This window comes from Nothoprocta perdicaria, unplaced genomic scaffold, assembly GCF_003342845.1.
Source record: "Nothoprocta perdicaria isolate Ctin4 unplaced genomic scaffold, notPer1 scaffold_86, whole genome shotgun sequence".
Classification (NCBI taxonomy): Eukaryota; Metazoa; Chordata; class Aves; order Tinamiformes; family Tinamidae; genus Nothoprocta; species Nothoprocta perdicaria.
Window position 1 is genome coordinate 1,305,757 of NW_020456154.1, and position 25,241 is coordinate 1,330,997.

Below are 25,241 nucleotides of genomic sequence, written 5' to 3' on the forward strand. Positions count from 1 at the left end.
AATTGAAGGGGCTGGTGATCAGGTCCCAGGTGAGCAAGTAGGTTTTTGGTGCCTGGATCCCTTGAGGAGGATCTGTTCATTCCAGCTGAGAGAACTGTTTGTCCTTCTGCTCATAGTAGTCTGCATTCTACTTCTTTTAAATTAACTATTAGCACACCAGCTATGTACAGGCACATATAGCTTAGAACATAATTAGGATATTCTCCCTCTCTTTCTCTCTCTTTTTTTTTTTTTAACATTATCTTAAGCATTGCATTTTTGTAATTGTCCACTACTGCCTACAAAAATAATCCCTTCCAAAAGAACAAATAATTAAAAGTCTATGCAGTAAGAGAACTGCTGAGCCCACCACTTAAAATGGAAACACTTTGCCTTTGAATCATCCTTTTTCCCAAATGTATTCAGTCCACAAGTAACTTCTTAAAGAGATGCAGAAAYCCTATGCTACCCAGTCCAAGTGAAAATGAAAAAAAAAATGCCTTTAAACTGCTTCTGCAGAAATGCTGCACTGTACACTCATAAGGTGAGTGTGAGAAAAGATAAAAATAATTTGCTCTGCTATTAGGACCCATTATAAATGAAGAAGATTATGTTTGACTCCTTTCAGAGGTTTGAGTATTTTAGAGTGTGATAGAATGTCATGGTCACCRCAACGGCTTTACAGTAGCCATTTGCAGATAATTAATGTTACCATGGCATTCCCCATATAAAGCCACAGTGCTGTTAATTAGGTGCAGTGGCCACACTACAATGATTTTGAAGATAACTACTCTAGAAGCAGTGTCTATGTGGAACTGAGAGAAGCTTGGAGAAAACCAYACTGTATTGTTAGCTGAAAAACCTGGCCACAGGGTTTTGCTACAAAACTAAAACAGAGAGTGTAAATCAGTCCTGTTTTACCAGTTAGTTATAAAGGCAGTTGTGTGCTCTATTCAAAGTGGGGAAGGATCAGTTAGTGAGGGTAYGGGCTGTGTGACTGAGCCTCTGAATTAGAAGGGTGGGCTTGCTGAAAATAAGGTCTGTGAGCAGTGTTTGTTAATTCAAATATAATAATGCCTTCAAATTATGTGGATCGGAGAAGATGTAGAGTGATGGTGGTGGTTCCGAGGAGCCTGGGCAGCCTGTAGGCTGCCAAATAGAATCATTGAATAATTATGGTTGGAAAAGACCTCCAAGATCATTGAGTCCAACCATAAGCCCCAATACAGAAACTTGTGGAAGGCAAATCATGTTAGTACATTAACTGGAGACTTGGACTTGTGAGAGAGTAGATCCCCCTGAAAAGGTGCTATCAATGCCCTTATCATTAGGTCACCTCTTCGCTTTGCTCTCTAGGGGTCTCGGAGTTTATCTGGCCCAGCTATCAGCCAAAGGGGCATTTTCCTGACATCCCTGGGGTTGTCTATGGGGAGGAGCAGAGGAGAGCACTGGCCTGTGAGGACCTTCTGCGCAGCCCTCTGTGTCCCTTAACRTCAGGAGTGCTGGCGCAGAAGCTCTCTTTAGATCATACCTATTTCTGTTTGGTTTGGATTTGCCTAAATTAGCACTGGTCTGAGGCATCCACCCATCCCCAGACACAAAGCAGGATTTCATTAAGCTGAATATCTGCGGAATTTTCTTCTGACTGCCAGATGCTCCTGGGGGTTGCTGCAAGCATGAGGCTCTTTTGAGTTTCACAGTCCCTTTGGGAGCAGAGGGAAGGAATAGGAGGCAGGGCAAAGATAAGTCATTGAGATGGGTGTTTTCATGAAAAAAGCACCATTCTTGTAGGGTGTGGGCTTAGGGGAAGGACAGACTGTGTGCGAGTTGGCGGCCAGCAGGGTCTGGCAGCAGCCTGGCAGGGCCCTGGAGGGGCTCCCGCTGTGGAGCCAGCGTCGGCATCCTGTGCGATTGGAAAGGTGGCAAAGGCTTTTTGGSAAAAGGGCTGTCAAGCGACTGCGCAGCTGTGGAGGTTTCCAGTTCTGTTTGCACTGCTCCTTTCAGCCCCACTTGGGCTGACTTCCCTTTCTCTGCATGCAGTTTCACAGCTCCAAAAACTGATCCTGCTTATGTAGCTCACTTAGCTGTTCCTACTCAGCCTTATTTTTCAAGCTTCTTGCCATTCGTTTCCCACCCCTTCATAACTCATTTGTGTATTTCTTGCAGTACAAAGTTAAAAATATCTGAGYGCAGCCGCCCTAGGTGGCAGCTCCCATCCTCCCTTTACCTCGCATCCTTTTTATGTGTATGATTCTATATTGGACCCATTGCCACGATAGTGCAGCAGCCACCTACACAGCGTGAACTGGAGCAGAGCCCACCTGCTCGTGCCCACTAGACTGATCCTGTTGGAATCAGCATTATACAGCCAGTGGTCTGAATGAGGATTTAGGAGTAAATGCAATGCTGTGTTGGCTAAAGGTTGTTCTTGATTTGTTTTTTGTTTTTATTTATTTGTAGTTTTCATTCTGAAATATGCCTGTTCCTTCTGCCTGCTGTCACACTTTCACAGTTGTTTTTCTCCAGGGTTGCAAGTGATGCCGTATTCCTGGTCATTTTTTTTATCTCCTTTCACTGCTTTGTATCTGTACATGTTAAATCTCCTTTTCTTACTTTAGTAAACTTCTCAGTTTAATTTTTATCCATTTCATAAAATAGGATCATGGTGGCACCAGCAGGGATCTGTGTCCAGTTTTGCCATGTGGTTCCCCTTTGMTATGTCCCATAAATGAGGGATATAACTCATTAATCCTGGGTATAACCAGGCACAGGTAATGGTGCTGAGTTTTGCTCTCTTGCTCTATGGTAGCTTAATCCGGGTCACATTTCTGCTTATAGCCTTGCTTGGCTGTAAGCAGAGGGACTTGCATCCCGGGCACCAGAACCAGCTCCCAGAGGAGCTTCTCACAGCAGAGTAGCTCCCAACCTGTGCCAGGGCAGACAGCTGGGTGGCCCACACAAGGTAGGTAAGATAGGCCCTTGTTCTGCCTCCCTCCCTTGCATGGGTGTGCAGACCAAGTCAAAACCCTGCCGTGTGCGAGGGGTCCGTCACGGGTGGGTGTTTCAAGCGCCAGGCCCGGCTCACGTCAGGGACGTGCTGCCTGTCTCTGCCAGCACCGGCTTTGACCCGTTTTACTCCCTGAGTGTGTGTTTCATACCTCAGTGTGAGTGATGAAGCAGTGATTCATAGCGTCAGACACCTCTGCAGTGCTCCGAGAGTTTCTGGATCTTTCCGTAGCTGCTCTTCTCCCAGGAACCACCTCGTTTTGGTCCCAGGAACCACCCCGTTTTCAGTCCAGAGTGATCTGGCCAAGAGGGCCATGCTGCTTCCCCCTGTGTGGAAAGCCCCAGGCACCTTCCTGTGAATCTGCTTCATCTTCGGTGCATGTTGCAGGAGTGCACAGATGATCTCTAGCATCTCGTGCTTGGTGCAGCAGGCACCAGSTGCTGCTTCAGTGTGTGATCTTGCTCCCATGGATCCCTGTGCCACTGAGCTGAGCCCTGTTTATCTCTGTTGATTTTTTTTATTCCTTTTTCTTAAACTTTAACCGAAATTATTGGGGGAAAAAAAAACAGAGATTTTTTTTTTTCCAATAAGAAAAAAGATACTTTTTTCCATCTTTGTCATAGACATATTATTATATTATAAGCATATGTTATTGGTGTTATGGTGTGTTTATAGTGATTGAGTGTTATGCATTAATGTTGCAGCATGCTGTTGTGAGGACGTGTCATCCTTGCAGCCCTGAGTCCTGGTACTCCAAGCTTACTCTGTTGCATTCATTTGATGACTTTTTAGCAGCCAAAACTAAAGTTGACTATGCAGAATGACCAAAATGTCTGATGTCTTCTAATGTGGTCCAGCTAGGCAAGCCTGAACTGAGACACAGGTTTGATATTAGTCCTGCTGCAGCTTTGATCAAATTAATTAACATTTCCTGAGTCACTTTCCTATGTTGAAAGGGGAAGAACAGTGGCTACAATCACATATCATTGCTTCTATATAAGTAGTATATCCATATTGTTGTTAAATATTAAAGAGTGTTCTATATTTTATACAGCTCTGATAGAGCACTTTGAAGAAGAAAATTAAATGATAATGATGTGCTGCTTTTGTTTTTTTCCCGTTTCCAGCATTTTTTTTCACGTATTTAATAACATACAAATGTTTAATGCACATTTGCCTTTTTCCCTTTTGATCTTTTTGTTGTTTTTATTTTTCATTCGTAAGTAGCCCCTTGTTTTCTGACATAGCGTTTGGGGAGAAGGCAAGTAATATTTTTCCAAACAGTTCTTTATCCAAGTTCGCACTGAGAAGCATTATGGATTTGATCTCCACCCTCTGCCCCAGACACTCTTCAGCATGAAAGAAAAGCAAAGCTGTCTTTTAACGAGATGAGACCGAGCTGGGTAAACATCACATTTGAATTGCCTGCTCTCTCTGGAGCTGTAGCGTCACATCTTGGCTAAATAACTCCTTCCTCAGTTGCAAATGGATGTTTTGAGCAGTTTGCAGTTTGAAGATCTTTTGGATTAGGCCTTGAGAATTTACCTCCTGTCTCTTTGGAAAGCCAGTAAGGATTTGTGGTGTCTTGCCACGACTGCCTGCCAAGGTTGCCTTCTCCTACCTGACCATATGGTGCTCTGTCTGGCTGGAGGACTGGCCATTTCTTCTTCAAAAGGGTTTTTCTGTTTCTGGGGCTGTTCGGTATGACCTTGAAGCCTTTGGGAATTGCACTGTATCCCCTATATGCTTTGTTGTCRGTGATTTTACATCCATTTGCTGTTAGCTCCAGAGCTTACTGAAGTCAGTGAAACTATTCAGGGATCGGGGAGACTGGATTGCACCCTATGTGGAGAAAGCATTTGCGGTGAGAGTGCTCTGTGGACTGTGTGGACACAAAACAAACTCAAGTGAAAGCTGTGGCTTTGTCCCCTATTTTTTTTTTTTTAATATAAAATGTATAGCGTGTTCTGTAAAAGAGAGATCAAGGATGCTCTCCATTAACTTGCATTAGCATTTCACATTCAGCCTTTCCCCTGAGCACACAGGTCRAAGGAGAGTGACCATGTGTATGAGCTGTGTCCCTCAAAGACAGGACACAGTATTATTTTGCTGGGGACAGTGAGCTGCGTCCTCTGGCTGTCCTCTGAGGCAGTTTATTTCTCATGTTCACAGGATCGACGACTGTTTCTGTGCATCTCGGAAACTGGATGCAGTTGCCACAGAAGCGAAGTTCAAGCAGGACCTGGGGTTCCGAATGCTGAATTGTGGCCGAACAGATCTAGTTAAACAGGCCATATCCTTGCTGGGCCCGGATGGAATTAACAGCATGAGTGAGCAGGTAACAAAAGAGAAATGCAAAGAAGTGACTGTGAAACGTTAGAGTTTTGTCTGTTTATTGCACAGTGTGAGCTCCAAAATGAGCTCAATATAGAAGGGCCCTTACTGCTTTCCCTGCATTACTTTGCAGTGAATTAAAAGCACTATCAGGTCAATGTTCAAGTGAAGTGTGGTCATCTTGAGTCATATTGATCAGTTAGTACTGAGGTAATTCAATGTGAAGGTTAATGAGTCCCCCTTCTTAAAATTCAGATGATTCAAATGAAACCAGAAGTTGGTCGTAAGGGAGCTTAGTGGGGTTTTGAATACTTAGACTGTTTTAATGTCATGAAGAGTAGTGTGTGGCAGGGTGGAAACTGTCCTGAGGTTTGCAGCACATTTCATACATAGCACCCAAGGCTTGGCAAGCAAAGGCTGCTCTCTTTCACCCTGTCATTGAATCAGGCCCAGTTTGAACTAGCACCTAGATGGAACAGTGTCTCTACAGCATTACCTCCCTATTAGTCTTTGGGGAAAGCACCCACCAATTTAAGAGCCTGAATTTATCTAGAATAAATGGAACTGGTAAGCTAAATGCCTTTATGAGCCCATGCCCTTGTCTTTGAGTAGGGTTCATCAAATATTAGCATCTCTGTGGGGCTGCAGGTTTTATCTGAGATGAACTTCCATCATGTACCAGCAGAAATGTGCTGGACTGCTACGGTCAGAAGGTTGTTCGCCATTCCCAGAGAGAATTGTTTTTGCTATTTCCTTTTGAAATAGAGTTGCCTGAATTTTCTGAGAGCCTCATTTTGATGAGACCTTCAAGGCYAAGATCCTGTCTTTTCTGCAGACATAGGAAAGATCCCGGTGCCCCGATCAAAGTTCACTCCATGTTCCTAGCTCTGTGGCATCCCATTTGGCAAGAGACAGCCAACTGCCACCCCTGTTGGAGTGACCTGTGGTGGGAGATGCATTTTAAATAGGATTTGGGTCCTCTGAAGTGAAGCTTGTCTTAGGAATATAAGTTCCTAAGCATCTCCGAACTGCTGTTCAGCAGTTTGTTTGAGACAGTATTGTAGATTAGTTTGAAAAACGCTTCAGAAGAAAGTAATACTCTCAGAATAAATTTTATATCAGAGAGAYCATTCCAAAGTTTATCCATTGGACTTCCTTAGATCACTATTATTTTAMGTTAATCTGAACCTGGAAGCTTTTCACAGCACATTTCCTCTGTCCTCCAGGCTGAAAGCTGGGAGTGCTCTGGCTTGGTCCATCAAAGTGCTTAATCTTATGCTTAGCTCTGAACACAAACTTACATCCCATTTGAGTGAAAGTTAAGCCTGTGCTTAAATGCTTCGCTGGTTCAGACATCCCACATGTTGCAGGACAGAGCCCTAAGCAATACAAGGCTGAAAGGAAAAAAAGCCTTTTAAACAAGTTTTGCCCAAACCCAAATGCCTGTTGCGTTGATTGCACATGTTGTTACCGTGTTCCTGTTTATGTGCTGAGCAGTAATGATGGGCTCATTAAAAATCCATTCCTCCCACATGCGAAGGGAGAGGGGCTGAGTGGTGATGCAGAGCGAGTYGGCGCTGCCGGGCAGGCCTCAGCGATGGGCAGATGCAGAAGCAGCAGTGACAGCTGTGGAGAGGAAGGGGAGATTAGAGACTTCTTTAACCATTCTAAACCTTGATATTACAAAATGACATTCTGGGCCCCCATTTTAGTCAACAGTATGTCCTTCGTCAGCTTCAGCAGGGCCAAAATACCATGTGTAGTACTTAGGCAGACTCTTTCTAGGCAGAAATTACTGTGGGGGATTTGTCACTTTGAACACTCATGTGCTGTGTCTTATAGGTTTAATTTCAGGCATTTTAAAAATATATTTTTAAAGTTTTTTTTTCTTCAAATTCAATTAGACCCTTTGTGTTATCCTCTTCATTTAATTATTAAGTGGCAAATAAATGGCTGGAAATAAATGGAAATGTGCCAGCGACTATAGCAGAAGTAGTTTTAGGTTCTCTTTGCAGCTAACTTCATGTCACCCAAGAACTTCTTCACTCCTTGCCTGAGGTGAAGTTACTTCTTGTTAATAATAATATCAGCCCCCAAATTCCTGCTTTTTTTGAATGTATCTCAAAAATACACTAGAGATTTGATCYGGTAGAATATTCAATGTGTTTCAAGGGATCTTGAAAAATCTCAGTTTTTTATAGAGTTAGACCTCATATTTTCCCTGCCAAGGGAAACTCTCCCATACCTTAGAGGCCCCTCCTTAGCCCTACATAAAAAGATGAAAAATGGGTAGTTCAGCAAAAGCAAATCTTCCTCTTGAGCTCTTGTTTGAGGAAGAGCAGAGCTGCAGCTCTGTTTCTAGCTATGCAGAGCACCTCTCTTGTCTCTGGAAATAATTTCACTTCACAACAACATTCAGGTTAAACAGCAAACCTGCTGCCATCCGRCAGCACTTTCACCAGGGGACCTCGAGATAGGTTATAAACATGCAGGTGAAGTAGCTGGGTGCTGCAGCACGGTTCCTTCCAAACCATTGGTGGCTGTTGATCAACATCCCCCTGCCCAAGTGTAATAAGCAGATTTTCTGTAATAATTTATGGTAGATTTAATGATATCTTCATGGTTTCATCTAAGACTCGTTACCACTGCCAAAGTAATACTTATCTTAAGGAAAATGATGATCAGCTGGACCAGGTATTTCAGATTAATGCACATTGCATGGGGGTGACTCTGTAATGAAGGGTCACTTAGTCTAGTTTTCTTCCAAACCAGGCAGTGTATTCCTAGACCCAGCAATGTGCAACAATGCTATTCAACATTTCATTTAAAATTAAGTCCTTGTTTGCTGTGGAGTGCTATACAAAGCTTTTACATTCCCAGCCCCACATAAGGAAGCTGTGCCCAAATTCTAACCTGTTTTAAGACAACCTGGATGTTTTTTAAGGAATTAGAAATTAAAAAGCAGGTTTCAGGAAACAATGATCATAGAAAATCTGTGTAGAATGATTGCCTTTTTTTTAATAGTAATGGAAATAGGTTAATTTGATTAGAAACATCTCTGTGCTGTGGTCCCAAAGACACTCAGTTTAGTGCATGAAGATGGAGACAGACAAGCCTAGTTTCACTCATGGTGTGGAGGGTGCTGAAGACAAAAGCAACCAACAGGCAACATATAATTGAGATTTTACTAAACAGTTGAATTTTGTGAGTCTGAGGGGCTTATCTGCCATAGCAGAGGTTATGCATTTTGTTAAAAACAAACTGTTAGTTGTGATGATATGTACTTAAATAATTATTTTCTTTAAAAAACAAGCTAAAGAGTTCTGTGGTAAATTTGTCAATTCCTTTGTTTTTTAACTCCAAAAAATGATTAGGGCATGACTCCACTGATGTATGCTTGTGTCAGGGGTGATGAGGCTATGGTGCAGATGCTGCTAGATGCTGGAGCAGATCTGAATGCAGAGGTGAGGACTTTTTGTTATGATTGTATCTTTGTTCTGTTATTTGTTTACATCTTAAACTACCCACTGTAGCAGAGGGGAAAATGTTCAAAAATTAAAAACAGAAAAAAAAGTTGTCTTGTCCTGAACAGCAATGCTTGAATTGAATATTGAAATAAGACTACATTAAGTTAACATTGGGATTCGCTGCACAGAAAAGGTCAAGTCATCGGAGACTTGCCCCACAGGTAATGTTGTTGATTTATTTGTGATTGCACACTGCAAATGACTAGAGATGTGAATACCAACACAGTGCTAATGATACTGGTAGGACTGATTGAATCTCAGCTGAGTTAAAATGAAGAGGGTAAGAGCAGTGCCCTTCTGATCCCCTGCCAAAGCTTGAACATTTCTGTGCATGGGGATGTTCCTCGTAAACATCCACAACGTGTGAGCGCGGTATGAGATCCACTGTTTTGTTTTATAAAATGCTTTGGGTTAAAACCTGTTGGATGAGGAGCTTGAAGCTTCCCGAGTGTAAACAGCTCTCTGGTGAAGGCACATCACAAACTCGCACAATCTGGCCACCCAACAGATTGTGTTACCACTCCGAGCAATGCAGGTATGTACATTTTAAAGAGACTTTTGAAGATCCACAGAGGAATTATTTGTTAATGGTTCCACTTTCAATTTGTTGAGGTCATGAGTAAATTAAGCTGTCTGCTTCACTTATCTGTGTTCCATCKGTTCTGTTTGGATTTGAGAGGGATGATAAGTTGTAGTCACTGCCTTCAGCCGGACATTTTGCACTTTTAAAAAATTTAATTTAAAAGTAGAAATTGATGTCATCTGTAAGAGACCGATAGTCATTACTATCTGATTGCTGTTCAGTGACTCCTATGAAGTCAGTTGATGATTTCCATTCAGTTCCTTGTGGRAGCGACTCTTGCCTCTCCCCTCCCCAGGTTCAAGTAAGCCACCCTCAGAGTTGGCAATAACTGGACACTCAAGCCCTTGTTAACAGTCTCCGTAGACCAAATATCGGATGGGCGTGGAGCCTGATTTTTYCTTTACCCTTTCTTGCTGCTCACCGAGTTGAGGTAGCATGCATTTGGTTCCTAGACCAAGTTTTCCAAGTTTTCATTGCAATGAGAAAGTCCACTCCTCCCAATTGCTCCAGTAATCTTCCAGGCTTGAACCAAATGTAAATTTAAACACTTTTGTCTTCCTGAAATTGCTGACATCAGAGAGAACAGCTCCAGCGAGGAATTTGATCCTCCCTGATTCATTTCTACAGAGTTTTTGCTCTAAAATCAAATGAAAACACTTTGCGACAAGAACTGTGAATAATTATGGTGTGCAATTATAAGATGATTTGGGCACACCACAACCAACTGTGCAAATTGGGCAATTATGTGGAAAAAAAAAAAGAGGCAAATCAACCATGAACAAAAATAAATTCTCCATCAGGTGCCTGCATCATTTTCCCCATTTCACTTTGCAAATCAATTATATATGTTTCCAAAAGTAGCCTCGAATGCTGGGTGCCTCCCCTTTTGATTACCCATCTTTAGAGAAAATGGACTCATTTTCAGATGTGTTGGGAAGCTGCAATTTGCTGTGGAGCTGGTAGAACCTGTAGCTGCTCAGCAAATCTGAACTGAGGCCTTAAAAGCCCTGTCAACTGCAGGTCTTTTGCAAACCCCATGTCTACTCAAAAGAAATCACTAACCAAGAAAAGGAGCACAGGAGTTAGAACTACTTCATTTTCTTCTCTGCTTGCTGCGGGCTACCCCRGATAGTAGTGGGAGTCCGTGCTGGAGGAAGAGGAGTAGCTGGGTATGTGTCTCACTGGAGGGGCTGCTTTGCCTTGAACTTAACCTGCTCATCTTCACCCTTGCTGTTCTTGCTCCCCAGCCCAAATCCTAAGAGCTGCTTGATCCTCTCCCCTCTGAGCAAACCCAGACCCAAAGAAGTCCCATGCCTGTGTTAGACCTCAACACACTTCTCCATGAGCTTCAGGAGCGTGGAGCTCCAAGAGCTTTGTGCAGCCTTGTGGGGCTGCAAAAGAGAGAAGATCATTTCAGGCTCTCCCTTTGGCAAATGTTGTGACATGACCAGCTGCTGGCACAAGTTTCCTCCTCCCATAAGCTGTGGGGTCATCACTGGCTCTTCACACTCTGCCCTTGTCCCGGGACTGAGGAGCTGGTCATATGCTTCTAGCAAGCGCTTGCATGTGGAGCTTGGAAATGCTATTGGCAAATGCAACAGAGCATTTAATGACTGGCTCTACTACCCTATATTGAGAGAACTGCTGCAGACCAGACAGTGAAAGCAGAGCTGGCTGCTGAGAGGGATGGTGCACCTTTTACTCTGGTTTTAGTCCTCCTCCGAAGATCAGCAATAAGACTTTGAATTTTAGTGTCACGCTCCATCTGACTGTGCAATCTCAGATTGCAAATGTTCATTAGAGTTTACCATCTCTGTGAACCTCATCAATATTAATATCTCCATCTTGAAGACAGGGAAGCTGAAGCAAAGATATTTTACCCAAGGTCTGCAGTAGAGGCATCAGACACAAAGGCATAGAGAAGAGAAGGAGCAATGTGTAAAGTATCATTTTTGCTTTAAAGAATATAGTTTGCATCGCTTTGATTGTAGCCGCTCTGCTCTTTTTAACTCAGCTCAGACAGGAGAAAGCAGTTCTTTCAAAACAACTTTGAAATGCTGCTCTATCCCATCAGTTCTTAAGTATCTTTTCTCCTCCAGGGGAGGACAAGGAGCCTGGAAACACGTCCTTAAACTCTAGCRTAGGGACCACAACATGTCTTCCTTGATGTCAGTGACAAAAATCACCCTAAATTGTGTGGAGAGAATTTCTGTGGACATGAAGCAATACCAAGACATGGAGCTGTTGATTTGCAGCCTGCAAGAGTCAGTGGGGAATGGGCCTTAACTCTGAGCATCCCAATGAGTCCTCGCATGCCCGTGTGTGCTGCTGTAAACAGCCGTGGACGTTTTGACTTTGTGCAAAAGTATCTGGTGGCCAGTGGTTTAGATGGAGCTACAGTAGTTGGTAAAAAGACTTAATTTGGTATGACTCTGTTCAAGCTGTCAAATCAGCATTTACGAAAAAAATTACTAGACAAAATGAAACTATTTATAAAGCACCTTGCTCAGGTTTTCTATTTCACTTACTCCCTCACATGCCTGGCTTTCAGGCAGGTTGGATTTTACTACTTATAGATCTTCGAAAGCCATTAAAAAATAACTTTAATTTGTTTGTAGGTTGTCAGTACTGCTCATAAATACCCATCCGTCCACCCTGAGACCCGCCATTGGACAGCTCTGACATTTGCTGTGTTGCATGGACATATTCCTGTAGTTCAGGTATTATTGTATTTCCCTACCTGCATCTCTTTTTTTTTTTTTTTTTTTTTTGTTTCTCCTCTTCAGTTACAATAACATCCATCTCAAACCAGTATCCTCTGTCATACTCATATTGGTTACTTCTGCTTCTTCTAGAGTGTACTGATATATAATAGACCTATTATATAATGGATACTGTGCTCAAACCTTAACCAATATGAGGCTTAAATTGGACAATTTTAAAGCAAAGCTGCACCAAAGAAAGTCTGACAACTCCTTGTGCTCCTTCCTGACCACTTGTTTTATATGTTTGTTTATTCATTCATTGCAGTCTTTGATACTATGCTACTCTAAAACACAAAATGCAACCTGGTGTGTTGTTGTGATCCAAAGACAGAGAAGCACTCAGTCTCCTTACCCAAGCAAGACGTCACGTGCAGTATGCTGGTTCTGTGCTTTGGCATCTCAGAAATTGAGTGGGTTTATTCTTCAAAACAGTTATGTCTGTGGCACATTTAACAAAGCTCCAAAATAATGAAAGCCTATGACAGAAATGGCCAAGAGCAGGGTGGAGCGCAGGCTCCATCCTGTTGCCCTTGGCCAGTTTTGTTCTCATCACTGTTACTATTCATGTGGAAGTTTACCTGATGGAGACCACGGGTTTTGGACTCACTGCTGCAATTTGTTCCTAAAAATTGCCTTTCTTTGGCCATGTATTGATATTCAAGACGGAGGCAGTTGAAATTTGATCCATTTTAGGATGGCGCTGACCTTCTAGAAGACTGTGAAGGAAGGATGCCTGTTGGGCAAATTTTCAGTACTTCCATCCTCCGTGCATTTACTTCCTAACACTGATCTTATCCCCATTTCCCATTCAGAAACACCGAGTAACACTTTTTTGGCTCTGAAGTTGGACACTAATGCTCCTGGTGTCTGGCAGTATAAAATGAGCGAAAAAAGGAATCAATTTTCCTCTTGTGAAATTCTGGGCTGAATTTGCATGTCGCCTGTGTCCATCACATCTGGTTTGCAGAGAACAAGAAGCATTAGACTCTCATCCTTCACTGTTCATGAGCTCTGAACACTGCGATTGTCCCAGTTGCTCTAAATGGTGAATTTTCTTTATAGCTGTTGCTGGATGCTGGAGCAAAGGTAGAAGGTTCTTTGGAGCATGGAGAGGAAAATTACTCTGAAACTCCTTTACAGTTGGCAGCAGCAGCTGGTAAGGACTTTCTCCTCTCACCGTACTAACTTTTTTTCAGTTGGGATCTGTGATTTAGATGAGCAAATGCTGGGCTTCAACGAAAACTAAAAATGCATCTCTTGACTTCCAGGAAATTTTGAACTGGTTAGTTTGCTGCTGGAGCGAGGAGCTGACCCCATGATAGGCACAATGTACAGGAACGGCATTTCCATGACTCCACAAGGTGACATGAACTCTTTCAGTCAGGCTGCTGCGCATGGACACAGGTAGAGTGGGAACAAGTCTAGTGGCATCAYTCAGATGGTTACTTCTTTACCTGGGAGCCTGGTTGGAGCAGATGGGTGGAAGCTCTGCATGAACAATTAAAGATGCCACCAGCTGAGCAGAGATAGAGGCTTTCCGCTAGCATGTGAATTTGGGCAGTTGGTGGAACTAACTGCTTTTTGATTTCTGATAACAAAAAAAGGGAGGAGGGAACTTTTTGTGGTTGTGTTGCAGTGTGATGTTTGTAAAAYGGTAGCTGATGTGAGGCTGGGAAGGAATGCCACAGACATTCCTTCTGAATTTCTCTTGTGAACGTGTTTCTGAAGTTTGGGGTGGATTGTGTCTGTGCTGCTGCAGCCTTAGCTGCATCCTAGCAGAGTGTCTGCGTCGGTGTTTCCTGTGAAGTCCTGTGTGTATTAGTGTTGTATGTCTGCTGCAATTTCTTTTTTTCTACAAGCAATGAGATGAGCACCTGGCATGCATGATCTTGCAATATTCAGGAGTTTGTTGCAGAATAATGCATTAGTATTATGACCTTACATTCCTACTTTTCTGATTGTAGCCATCCAGAGGAACATAGATACAGGTTAGAGACAGTGTCTACCGTCTATTTGCTTAGAGGAGAGCTGCCAGCCACACAACTGCTCATGGCAGTGAGGGGGGGCTCAAACAACTCTGCCCATCAGAAGCCTCTGAGGAGACTCCAGGACAGAGGACAGYTTATTTACTGCAGTGTCACGTTCCTTGCAGGGACGCTGATACCAACCGGTGTGAGCGGGAGCTGCACCGCGGTATCAGTGCTTCCAAGCAGGGCCTGAGAGTCTCCTGGATTTGGCTTCTGGCTGTGCATGTGTGCAGAGTCGAAACTTAATTTTCAYCCCAAAGCTGCCTCTTGTTTTCCCCGCTGCACTCTGTGCACATGCACTGCCCTGTCTTTCCCTCTCTCCCATATCCCTCACTTGCTCAGGCGGGCCCGCGCAGCTGGGAAGCGGCGTGGGGCTGGCCTGGTTTCCCTCCTCGCAGCCACAGAAACCCAGGAGCAGCTGTKGGGATCCGTGAGGTTGTGCTGCTGTGAACCAGAGGGGAGCGGGGTGCCAAGGCACTGGAATTAGGGCCCTGCTGTTGGGCAGCCTAGGCAGCTGGCTTTGCAGAATAGCCCCGAATTTGCTTGAAGCTGCCCTGATCAGCCTGGTTGAATGGCTGGTTGCTCCAGCTTTCAYGGACTGCTTTGGCTGTTAATTGGCAGTGATGGTATTTCCCAGTAGCTTCAGAYGTCCTCCTTTTCAAGTGGTGTCCTCTAAGTGAAGTTTCTTGAAGCTTTTCTAAAAGCCACTTTTTCTGAAAACAACTCAGCCTCCCTGAAGAGTGGGGCAGATGCCCCCAAGTTCAAACACGTTTAGCTCACGGGGTTCTGCTCCTACGAGGTCCTGCTGCACATCTGTACAATCTCTGTTACTGCAGCCATGTGGCCAGCCTTGCAGACCTGGTCCACACAGTAGAGGTGGACTAGCAAGACTGGTGCTTGTGTCAGGGCTACTGTAAGGCCACCCTATCTAAAGACCATTAAATGGAATAGTTTCGATGAGCCTGCTGGATGGGTGTCCTAACCTGCCAAGGTCCAGCAAGCATCCTGGACAGAAAGAAAACATAATCACTAACACTGATTTGTCTCAATTTCTCTTTTTTTCCCTCTATCTCTCCCTGTTGTGCTGTGGTTGACAGGAATGTGTTTCGTAAGCTCCTCGCTCAGCCCGAGAAAGAGAAGAGCGATATTCTGTCCCTGGAGGAGATCCTGGCAGAGGGGAATGACCTGCCCGATTCTGCAGCAGCTCCGCTTTGCGCCAGCCGCAACAGCAAGGCCAAGCTGAAGGCCCTGAAGGAAGCCATGTACCACAGTGCTGAACACGGATATGTGGACGTGACCATCGACATCAGGAGCATAGGTCAGCTGTGGTGTCCTGACTTCTTTCCCATCTTTCTAAGGCTCTGCTAGTCTTAGAAGAACATTTTCAAGCTGTTGGTCAAGCCAACCACAGTTAAATCTTTACCAGTTTCTGTAGAAGCAGCAGTTGCAGGGGCTTTCCAAGTGGGTCTGTGGGTGAGGAGAGGGGGAGGTGAGTTCAGTTGGTTCAAGCTGTGGCCTCCTGGGCACCTGTCAAGTCAGATTTGCTTTAATGAACCCTGACTGAATAGGACCATCTCCCCTGGGTGGCATGTGCTTCACTTGTCTCGTCCCAAATGCAGATGCCACCTGACATACACGTCTGAGCTCGGCGTTTCCTGGAYGTTCCCGTTCTGCCCAGCCTGCCGATGGCTGCCCTGGCAGCACATCCGCCCCCTCTCTGGCTTCATGCACTGACAAAGTGCTTGGCAGAGACGGGCTGAGCAGTTAAGCCTCCTGCTTCCTGATCTGCCCCAGCAAAACAGGCAGACAGCTRCTTTTCATAACAAGTCCTGCCTGCCACATCCATACCAAGAGCAGCATCTTGTTCTCCATCCTTCCATCTGGAGGTGTCAGGGAGTCCTGTGGGTTCCTGCGTCGCCCTTCTCAGGGACCACCAACACTTCTGCACAACCGAGCAGTTTCCACCAGCAACCATCTTCACTTGAGTTTGGCAAGGTGTCAGCTAAGGGCAGCTGCTCATTTGCACTCAGCCGGTAAAGTAGCAATGATCTGGCTTCTTGATGGGCTAATTGTGCCAGCATGGAGATTCAACATCGCTCCGGGGATATTCAACACTTTTGGGAAGTTGTTCCTGCCTTTGCCAAAGGTGGGAAGGTTTTGCAAGAGGAAATGGGTCTGGGCTATAGTTTTACTGTCCCTGTTAAGAGGCATCCAGAGCGAGAGACCAGGATGCTGGGCACGCTCCTGTGTGGTACTGCGCTCCCATCCTGGCCTCTTCTGGCCAGCATCAGTGTCGGCCACTGGAGTGGGAAGCCAGTGGTGGCCACGCGCCTCGCTGGGAGCACTGAGCAAGAAGAGCCCCGTGTGGTGGATGGGAGAGAGCAGAGGGGCTGCCCTCAGGACAAGGGACTTCTGCAGAAGTAGAAGGAAGGACCTTTAGTCACGAAACCTGAAATTCAGAGCATGTGTTTCCTCTYGCTGTGTTCTGCAAGAACAGAAACTAGGTCACATCCAAGCTAACGCCTGGGCTGTGTGTTTTATCAGYCAGTGCACGGGAGCATTTCCCTTTAAGTTCTTGAACTGTGGCACTGCCATGACAAGTGACTCCTTAAAAAAGCTGATCCACTTATCTCACTCYGTGCTGTTTAAGGGAAATAGTAACGACTGGTAGAGGACTTGGGGTAGAGCTTAAAAAAAAGGGTTTAATTGAGGGACCACCGGTTTGAATGCTGGTGAGTAGTGACCAAAATCTTTTTTATCATTTAATGGCTCTCTGGGGAGACATCCAAACAAATGAGCTCGTGTAAATCTAGTTTCCAACAGTTTTTCTGCATTGCAAAGCACCATGGCAGTTACCACAAATTGGCAGTCTCAGCAGAGAAGCAGAGGGCTAGATGAGCAAAGAGACCACAGTCTCCTCATAACACTTTGAGGGGCACCCCTATGTATTAGGGTTGGGATGTTCTGATAACCATCAGTCTTCATTCTTGTGGATAAATAGGAATTTGATCTCTAGAGTTATGTGGCAGCTTTTGCTTAAAATCCTAACATTAATGTAACTAAAGATAAAAAAAAAAAAAAAGAAAGAAAAAGCAGCAGCAGAAGGACACACACTCCTCTGAAGCTGGGAACGAGCCCTGTCCTCTGTCTGCAGGTGTTCCCTGGACGCTGCACACGTGGCTGGAGTCCCTGCGAACGTCCTTCCAGCAGCACAGAAGACCCCTCATCCAGTGCTTGCTCAAGGAATTCAAAACCATTCAGGAAGAAGAGTACACAGAGGAGCTCATCACACAGGGGTTGCCTTTGATGTTTGAGATACTGAAAGCGAGCAAGGTAGGATAAATTGCGCTTGGATTCTTTAAAATCAGTCTCATTCCAAGCACCTAAAATGTAAACCTTGTAATACTGATTTTGCACAACTGTCCCAAAGCTTGTTTAGACCAGACAGAATTATTATTTTTTTGTATTGGGTGCCTCTTTTTGTTTTCTTTACTGTGGAAGCATAAGTTAAAAACATTGTGGGCTATTTACATCTCCTGCTAGAACTGCTTAATATTGATGCTAACAAAGAGCTGAGGAGACAAGAGAAGCTAATGGTAGAATTAATGTCACAAGGGTCATTGCAGTACAGCAAGACATGTTGATAACCAAGACACCCCAGACAGTAACTTTACCCAGGCTGCTATATAGGACCATACAGCAAAGCTAATATTCATCTTTACATTGGATTTCTTTAACATCTTGCATGATTTTCTTTTCCTTCATGTGGGATTTGGACTTGTGGGAAGCCTGCGTTCTACAAGCATACACACAGAACAATTTTAAAAAACCCTCTGTGTGAGTGTTTGTACTTGCAGTCTCGCCAGATGTATTTTTGGTTTGACATTTTCTTACCCAGACAAATCAGCCTAACAAAACCTTTTGAGGGAGGTACCGTTGGGTATGCAAGTCTAATAGCAAAGGGGAAGRTTGTGCAGCAGACAGGGAGAGGAAAATGTCTTAGGTATTTAGTGAAGGCTGGATACTTTCTTTTAAGGCCTTTTTTCATTAGCAGTCTCTTCTGCTGCTGCCATTGCCAGCCAGCGCTTCCCAGTTCAAGGTTTCTATCTGAAGTCCTGTCAGGTCTGCTCTTTTCTGATATCAGGAAATTATCTCAGTAAAGAGTTTTTCTTATGCACCATAATACATGTCAGTAAGGCCTTGTCTTTGTTTAAGTGGGATGTAAGAACCCTTCTTCACCCAATTCAACGTCCAGCGCCAAGGAGTAAATACTTTTTAGCATCTGCAGTAATAACCCAAAATATGTGAAAAGGACGGGGGTTTTGGGGAAGACACTCAATGCTAAGAGCTTCCAGACTTAGCAAAGCAAGTGAAAGCTTACTCGGATGTGGTTCCAAAAGAAGGCTCAGACTCAAAGTCCTGAGCAAATGTTGAACATTAGTTCCAGCAATTGCTCTGAGTTTTGTTCCCATGAACTTTTGCTTTGGAATTAGATTGTAATGGATAAGTATTTATGGAGAATTTTTACAGATAACTTTTCGGAAATCATTCCAAATCCCAGGATTTGTAGACTCCTCGCTCTAATCTTACTTAGGTTAATATATGTTCATCCAGCAACCAGCAGTAAGGTGCTGTTCCGTTTGAAAGGTGATATAAAGCTATTCGTATTGAAGACTTCATGGAGATTAGGTTTAGGCCTGGTAATCTAGGATGAAGGACAGGTCTAACTGCTGTTCTCCTGGGTGGCTGAAGCCAAAACCAATGGATTTATACATGCTCAGCTTCAAAATAAGATGTTATGTAGGATTATAAGTCTTGAGAGATGTTAGACTCACTCTTCCAGCCTACAAGTGTCTCTTGTAGGCAACTTGGTAGCATATAAGACTGTGCATCCTTTTGYTTTAGGTTCACTTAAAATCTAAAATTCGGAGGGGAGAAAAATAAAAGAGCACTGCAAACCCGGTATGATAAAGACAAAATCAAGTTGGTCTTTGCCTCTGCCTCTGAGCCTAGGGGAACTGCCTGTCTTCACTCTTCGTGCACATGCATATCCACAAACACACACACATGCACACACGATTTTATATTGTTACAAAAATAATGAATCATTCTCGGGGCACTGTAAGGTTTTCAAAATTATCCGCAAATAGCATGAATTACTGCCACAGTCTTGGCCAAGTGGCCTCTCACAAAGCTCTCCCAGACAGAAATGAGGACAGATTCCATCCAGCCCTTTGGCAGGAATCAGAATAAAATTATATGCAGGAGAAAAAAAGCCAATAAAATTTCTCTCTGGTCACTGCCATAGAAGGCATTTGAGGAAAGCTGAGATTCAAAGGATATTCTGTTCCACTTCTCTGGAAGGGCTGAGAGCAGAGATTTGCTYTATATGTACTCACAGAATGGAAATCTCCTTCAAGAAGTGCAGCAGAGCTGGAGCTGTGGTTCTGATCCCTCTCTTTCCACAGCAAATTATAGAGCACCACATTTTATTAAGCTGGAGGGAAGGTTGATTTGTCCAAATGGACACCCTTTTCCCTGTGGGCTGGGATCTTCAGGACAGATTACGACTCATGCTAAACATCACAGTCTGGCCCAATACATTCCCTTAATGAGCTGATCAGGGCACAGAGCATAAAATAAGCCACTCGGGAGCACCGAGTCACTTAGCGTTTCTTGGCTTATATATATATATATATATATATATATATAAAAGATGTTCCATTTGCTATATATTGTGGATGCTCAGTATGCTCAGTATATTTTAATTGTGTGGCAACTAGTACCTAGTGGAAATGGCATTTTCCATTTCTATAAATAGTCCCAAATATCCCATAGTCTCAAAACAATTTACCAGTATTAATGAGTTGAGGCAGGCACRGTGATCTTAGCCTCCCTTATTCAGAGAAACTGAGCTAAGCAGATAGGCAGGTTTCCACCACCTTGTAGGGTGCACAGGAATACCTAGAAAAGGCAGGGAAAAAAAGGTAATTTGAGTACATTGGCTAGAGCATCTTCTACTTTGCACTGTCTGAAGAAATATTCTCATGGGATCCTAGGCCATGTGAAAAGACCAGGCACCACACAAAATAAAAAGTTACAGTTAAAATACAAATAGCTACAAGAACCACAACAAATAAAAGAAACGCACACCCCTCATMTTGTACAGATGTTCTTTTTAAATGCCTCTACCTTGAGGATTTCAGGCTCCAGGTGTCCGAATTCCCTCAGCGACTGCATGTTGGTCTCCAACGACATGGTGCTCTGCTCCCCTTCACGTGCCAGAACAGCGGAGGCAGAAGGGAAAAAAACCTTTCCGAAAGCCCCAGTGCTGGAACAGAGGCTGGCAGAATGGCAAATGAGACTGGACAGGTGCCCACGCACTTCAGCTGAAGCCCCTAATTTTATTGCCTTTTCTAAATACTGTGAAATAAAGAGGTGGAGAACAATTAATAAATAGTATTTTGAGTGTTCACTGCTGCACGAAAACCCTGGGGGAAGAGTTGGAAAGGCACAAATAAGGGCTAGACCCCTGGCTCTTGTAGGACTCCACTGGGACTGAGAGCTTTCATTGCCCTTCATGCCTTTAAATATCTTAATCAGCTGCACTGTTCTGAGTTGGATGAGGAGCTGAGAAATGCCAGTGTTTGCGTGCTGCTGAGGCAGAGTGTCCAAGCAGACTCTGCACTTGCTCCCCCGGGGTTCCTGCTATCGCGCGGCGAGCCTGAGTCACCATCAAAATGAAGACCAGGAACCAGATATTCCGGAGAAATATCAGTAGAAAGGACATGGAGAGCACAGTTTAAGGCACCTTGCTAAGAGCAAGCAAAGTTCAAAGCAGCAAAGCCCTAACTTTAAAGCTGTTCAGTGAAGTTGTGCCTCGCTGGAGGATTGGGGCTACCAGATGAGGAAAGTCACTGCCATTTCGAGGCAGATGGGATGTCTGAAGCAGGCAAGCTTGCAAGCATAGCCTGCTGAAAATTGTTTGGACAGGGCTACATGAGACAGAAGTCAGAGAGACAGTTCTGAGAGGGAGTAGCCTGGAGCTAAACCTCAGATGCTTCAGAGCGCAGAGTCAAGTCCCTCAAAGCGAAGATGACCCTGGAGATCTTGTTACAGGAGAAGGACCGAACAGCGCAACCAAATTTGTGCTCTCAGTATCTGCATTGAGTGTTTCATGGCCTAAAGAAAACGCACAGATTTCTCACTGGAAATCCTGTTTTTGCCTGCAGCTGAGGTTGTTGTTCAGGCTCAGTAGGAGGCTCAGTCCAGCCCAGGTGGCTGTGCTGCAGGCGGGGAGGATGGCGGCAGCTCTGGGCAGAGGGGGCTGAGGCTGTCAGGAGCTCCTGTAGACACGTATGTGCTCTTCCATTTTCACAAAGAGGTTATCTTGAAAGATAACCTGCTGAATACAGGTGATGCATCCGTTCCTTCCTTTCAGAAGTCTTGAAGCTGTTGCAGTTTGACCTTGACATTCCCACAAGCTGAAGAGAGGAAGAATTTAAACCATAACTGGTTTTAAGGCTGCCCTGGCCTTTGGAGGAGGTTRGGTTTAGGTTTCCGCCCTGGACCTCCATGAATTGGTAGTCCATAAGGTCACCCAATTCCATGGACACGAGCCATCACTATTGCTGTCAGTACTCAGTTGTGAGCTGGTTTCATGCCCTGCTTTTTCTGCATGCAGCAATTTTGAGCATACTGATCTGGACCTATTTTTTGACAGAAAAAAACCTCTTTTAACTGCCAGTAGCACCTCTCACAACCTTTCCCTTTCGCCAATTCACAGGGACATGGAATTACTCTTTGCCATTACTTTGGATCCTTTGCGGGAACATAACGCAGAATGGTGTGAGTTAGTCCAGGTGTATTGAAGTGCTTGTGCTTAGTGTGTTGTCCGGAAGCTCCGCTTGACATGTTGGAGATTCTTCACACTGGGAACCTCAGTGTTGGAGGTTCTTCACGCTGGGAAGCACTGGCTCCAGACCCACTATGAGCACTCCTGCTCGCATATTACCAAGGAAAGAATCAATTTGAAAAGCTTTGGGAGGTCCTTCATCTTCCTACTCTGCAGTGGTCTGTAGCTTTGGCTTCCTCCTTCCCATCATTAGTTTATTTTAAGATTTATTCCATTAGTGAGGTGTTGATTATAGTGTACAGTAGAGCTGGTTGAAAGATGCAGGAAACTCTTTTACAAAGATGTTTTCTCAGAATTCCTGCAGAGTTTCACAAACGCTACAAATGCATCTAAAGGCAGCTGAAGAAATCTGCAGGAGCACTTTTCAAAAAAGTCAAACTTTTTGAACCTATGTGGGTAGTAGCCTTTAGCCCAGTGATGGCAAGTATTTAGAAAAAATAACAGTTCAAAACAAGAAGCAGTTTTACAAATTCCGGAAGGATTCAGGCGTGGAGGTGTCTTCAGAAACCTGGCCTGTATAGTGTAAGGGCTAAAGTACCATTTCAACAGTGTCTTAGCCTCCTGAGATCCAAAATTCCATAGAAAATAAGGAAAATCATTTTTAAAAAAGATATGCTTTCAGAAATAGCAGTATATTGCCTATTGAAAAAATAATTTTCACGTGTCTTCAAGAAGCGAAAAGCGAGAGGACAACCTGTAACATTTGCCTGCTGGGTTGCAGTGAAATATTCAGAGGCTGAAGCTTGAGATGGGGCCCTGTTTGTTTATTGATACGGTCTTTCTGGATTTAATTCCTCTAAAGCAAATGTCTGAAGAGGTTCCTCAGAGTGTGTCAACAAACACAGCTCGTGTTTCCGCTCTGTGAATTCCAGTCCTAGGGGATGGCAAACATCCATAGGCCACGTATTACCCAGGAAGTTACGCTGGAGGATGGAGGAGCTGGAAAATTCCTCCTTTTGTCCTTTGCATCATGACGGGCTGCTATAAATATTTGATGGGTTTGAACGAAGCTCTGTTTTCCTCTATGAGGTCAGAMTATCCTGTGCTTCAGGAACAGGTTAGGTTGGAGGGGAGACGGGAATCCAGTATGGCTTTGGGCAGGCACTGGGTGTTCCTGAGCTCCTAGAGTCAGGGCTGCTGTTGGAGTGACAGGTCTTTTTTTTTTGTACCTGCAAACAGCTGAGGAAAGACTTTATGCCTGAGTGAAACTTTATTTTCTTGTTAAACTGCTTTTCAATAGAGAACTGAGGTTTTAATATAGTTACATTGGAGTATTTGCTCTCCCTATAACACTTCACTTTTCTTGAAAACAAAAATCACTTGAAAATGGAATATTTTGGACTGAAATATTTTAAGTGGAAAAAATCATAGACTTTCCACAGAAGAGGCAGACACAGCAAAACGTGCACTAAAAATAACCCTGAAGAGAGCCGGGGACCTGAAGTGCCTGCTTACAGATTCCATGGAGCGGCTAAACCGTCTTGCCGGAGCATTCGCGGGTGCCCGTCCTGTAGGAGGTGGTTGGGTTTTTGGCTGGGGCTTCTGAGTGGTTTCTTAAAGCGGGTTTCACTGCACTCGAGTGATTGTAGCGATCCGTAGCACTGCCTGTTGTCACTTGTAGTCCTTCTGTGTCCGAACAGTTCAGAGTAACCCGGAGGCAAGTTATCCACACGTGTACGTCATGCATTCTCCGTGTGAGGTGGGAGCGCCAGGTACCRAGTGGCATGTCAATGATAACAGGCTATTAACCCTGCACTGTGGCTTGTAGCACTCAGTCCKCTTCAGACTAACCCAGGTTTGGGTTTTTCCTACCCTCTCTCTGCTTTCTGAAATGTTTCCCGGCCAGAGGCAGGAGCCATTTCTTCATTTACAATAAGTGAATGCCATGGATGTGACACCTGCCCTTTTCTGGGCTCTCACCCAGGGATTAGACTGTGCCTGGGGAGCGGAGTTTTTTACATACAATGCACAGCTGTGATATAAAGAGCCTTTTGAAAGGGAAGCTTGGCAGCTTTCCCAGAAACTAACTGAAGGGTCCATTTGTGCCTTACCTGTGATTAATTCCATTCCATTTGAATTTGCAGTGGAAGGACTTGAGCCCAGCACTAACAAAACCTATTTTGTTATGCAGTTCAGTGCCTCTAACTGTATCCCCAACCTCTGGGCTTCCTTACCTTTACAAATGTTGACTAATATTAATTACGGGTGTGCCGCTTAATCGTCTAGGAGTGACCCTCTGAAGTGGCATTTAATCAGTCCCGATGCAGCTGGCAAAAGCGAGTTCTGCCGGAGGACCAGAGCAGCAACACCTCGGGAAGGATGCGAGGGATTCAGAGAGACACCAGTCTCATGGCAGAGCTCGGGGGCTCGAGCCAGGGCAGTCTGCRAAAACCCTCTCTGTTACTTAGCTCTTCGTTGGCTCTTCCTTTGTTTTTTGTTCTTTGTTTTTTTAAAAGTGAGAGGGGAGCATAAGCAGAGGGAGAATTCAAGATGTCCCTGTCAACATGTCATGGAAGGGAGTGTGTGTTGCAGTCCTCAACGGATGGAGTATCCCAAGAATCGGAGGGAAAAAGGAACTGGTTAAACTGGTATTAATGGAGCTGAACTGGGGAGGGTGACGTAAGCACAAGAGACACCTGAAGTATTATATGGGATTTCAAAGGCGAAGAAAAGAAACCTAACCTCTTACCATAGTTGAGGGCAAATGTGAGGTGGTTGCAGGATGGCTCTCAACCTCATAGTCATGAGACCAAAGTACTGGATTTTGAGCAGTCCACGGAGGAGCAGTGTGGGCATGAGGGAGCCTATGAAGGGAGGCAGCAGAAGCAAAGTGTGGAAGACTGGAAAATCAGAGACAAGCAAAATAGCAGCCCAACTGTTTAATCTGATGTGAGCTTTCGCCTTGATAGTTTGAAGCATAGGCTTCCAAAATGACATGTGCTAATAGGTGTTAGAGAAAACTGGCTCAGTATTTCCCACTGCATCCAGTGCTTCACAGGAYTGTGTCGCAGGATGGGCAGGCTGGGTTGAATCAGGTAAACTGAAATGGAGCAAGCTCTTCCAGAGTACGTGSCAAAGACTTGGAGAGTTTTTTTGTGTCCTAC

General features: G+C 44.4%; 1 protein-coding gene across 1 annotated transcript in view; it reads left to right on the plus strand.

Moving 5' to 3' along the window:
• BTBD11 (BTB domain containing 11) overlaps positions 1–25,241 on the plus strand; it is a 163,749-nt gene that overhangs the window by 125,689 nt on the left and 12,819 nt on the right. The window contains exons 5-11 of the mRNA XM_026052270.1: positions 5,159–5,324; positions 8,695–8,784; positions 12,049–12,150; positions 13,258–13,351; positions 13,464–13,599; positions 15,320–15,540; positions 17,377–17,555. Of these exons, the coding sequence (XP_025908055.1) occupies positions 5,159–5,324; positions 8,695–8,784; positions 12,049–12,150; positions 13,258–13,351; positions 13,464–13,599; positions 15,320–15,540; positions 17,377–17,555 (988 nt within the window). The remainder of the gene's footprint in view (positions 1–5,158; positions 5,325–8,694; positions 8,785–12,048; positions 12,151–13,257; positions 13,352–13,463; positions 13,600–15,319; positions 15,541–17,376; positions 17,556–25,241) is intronic.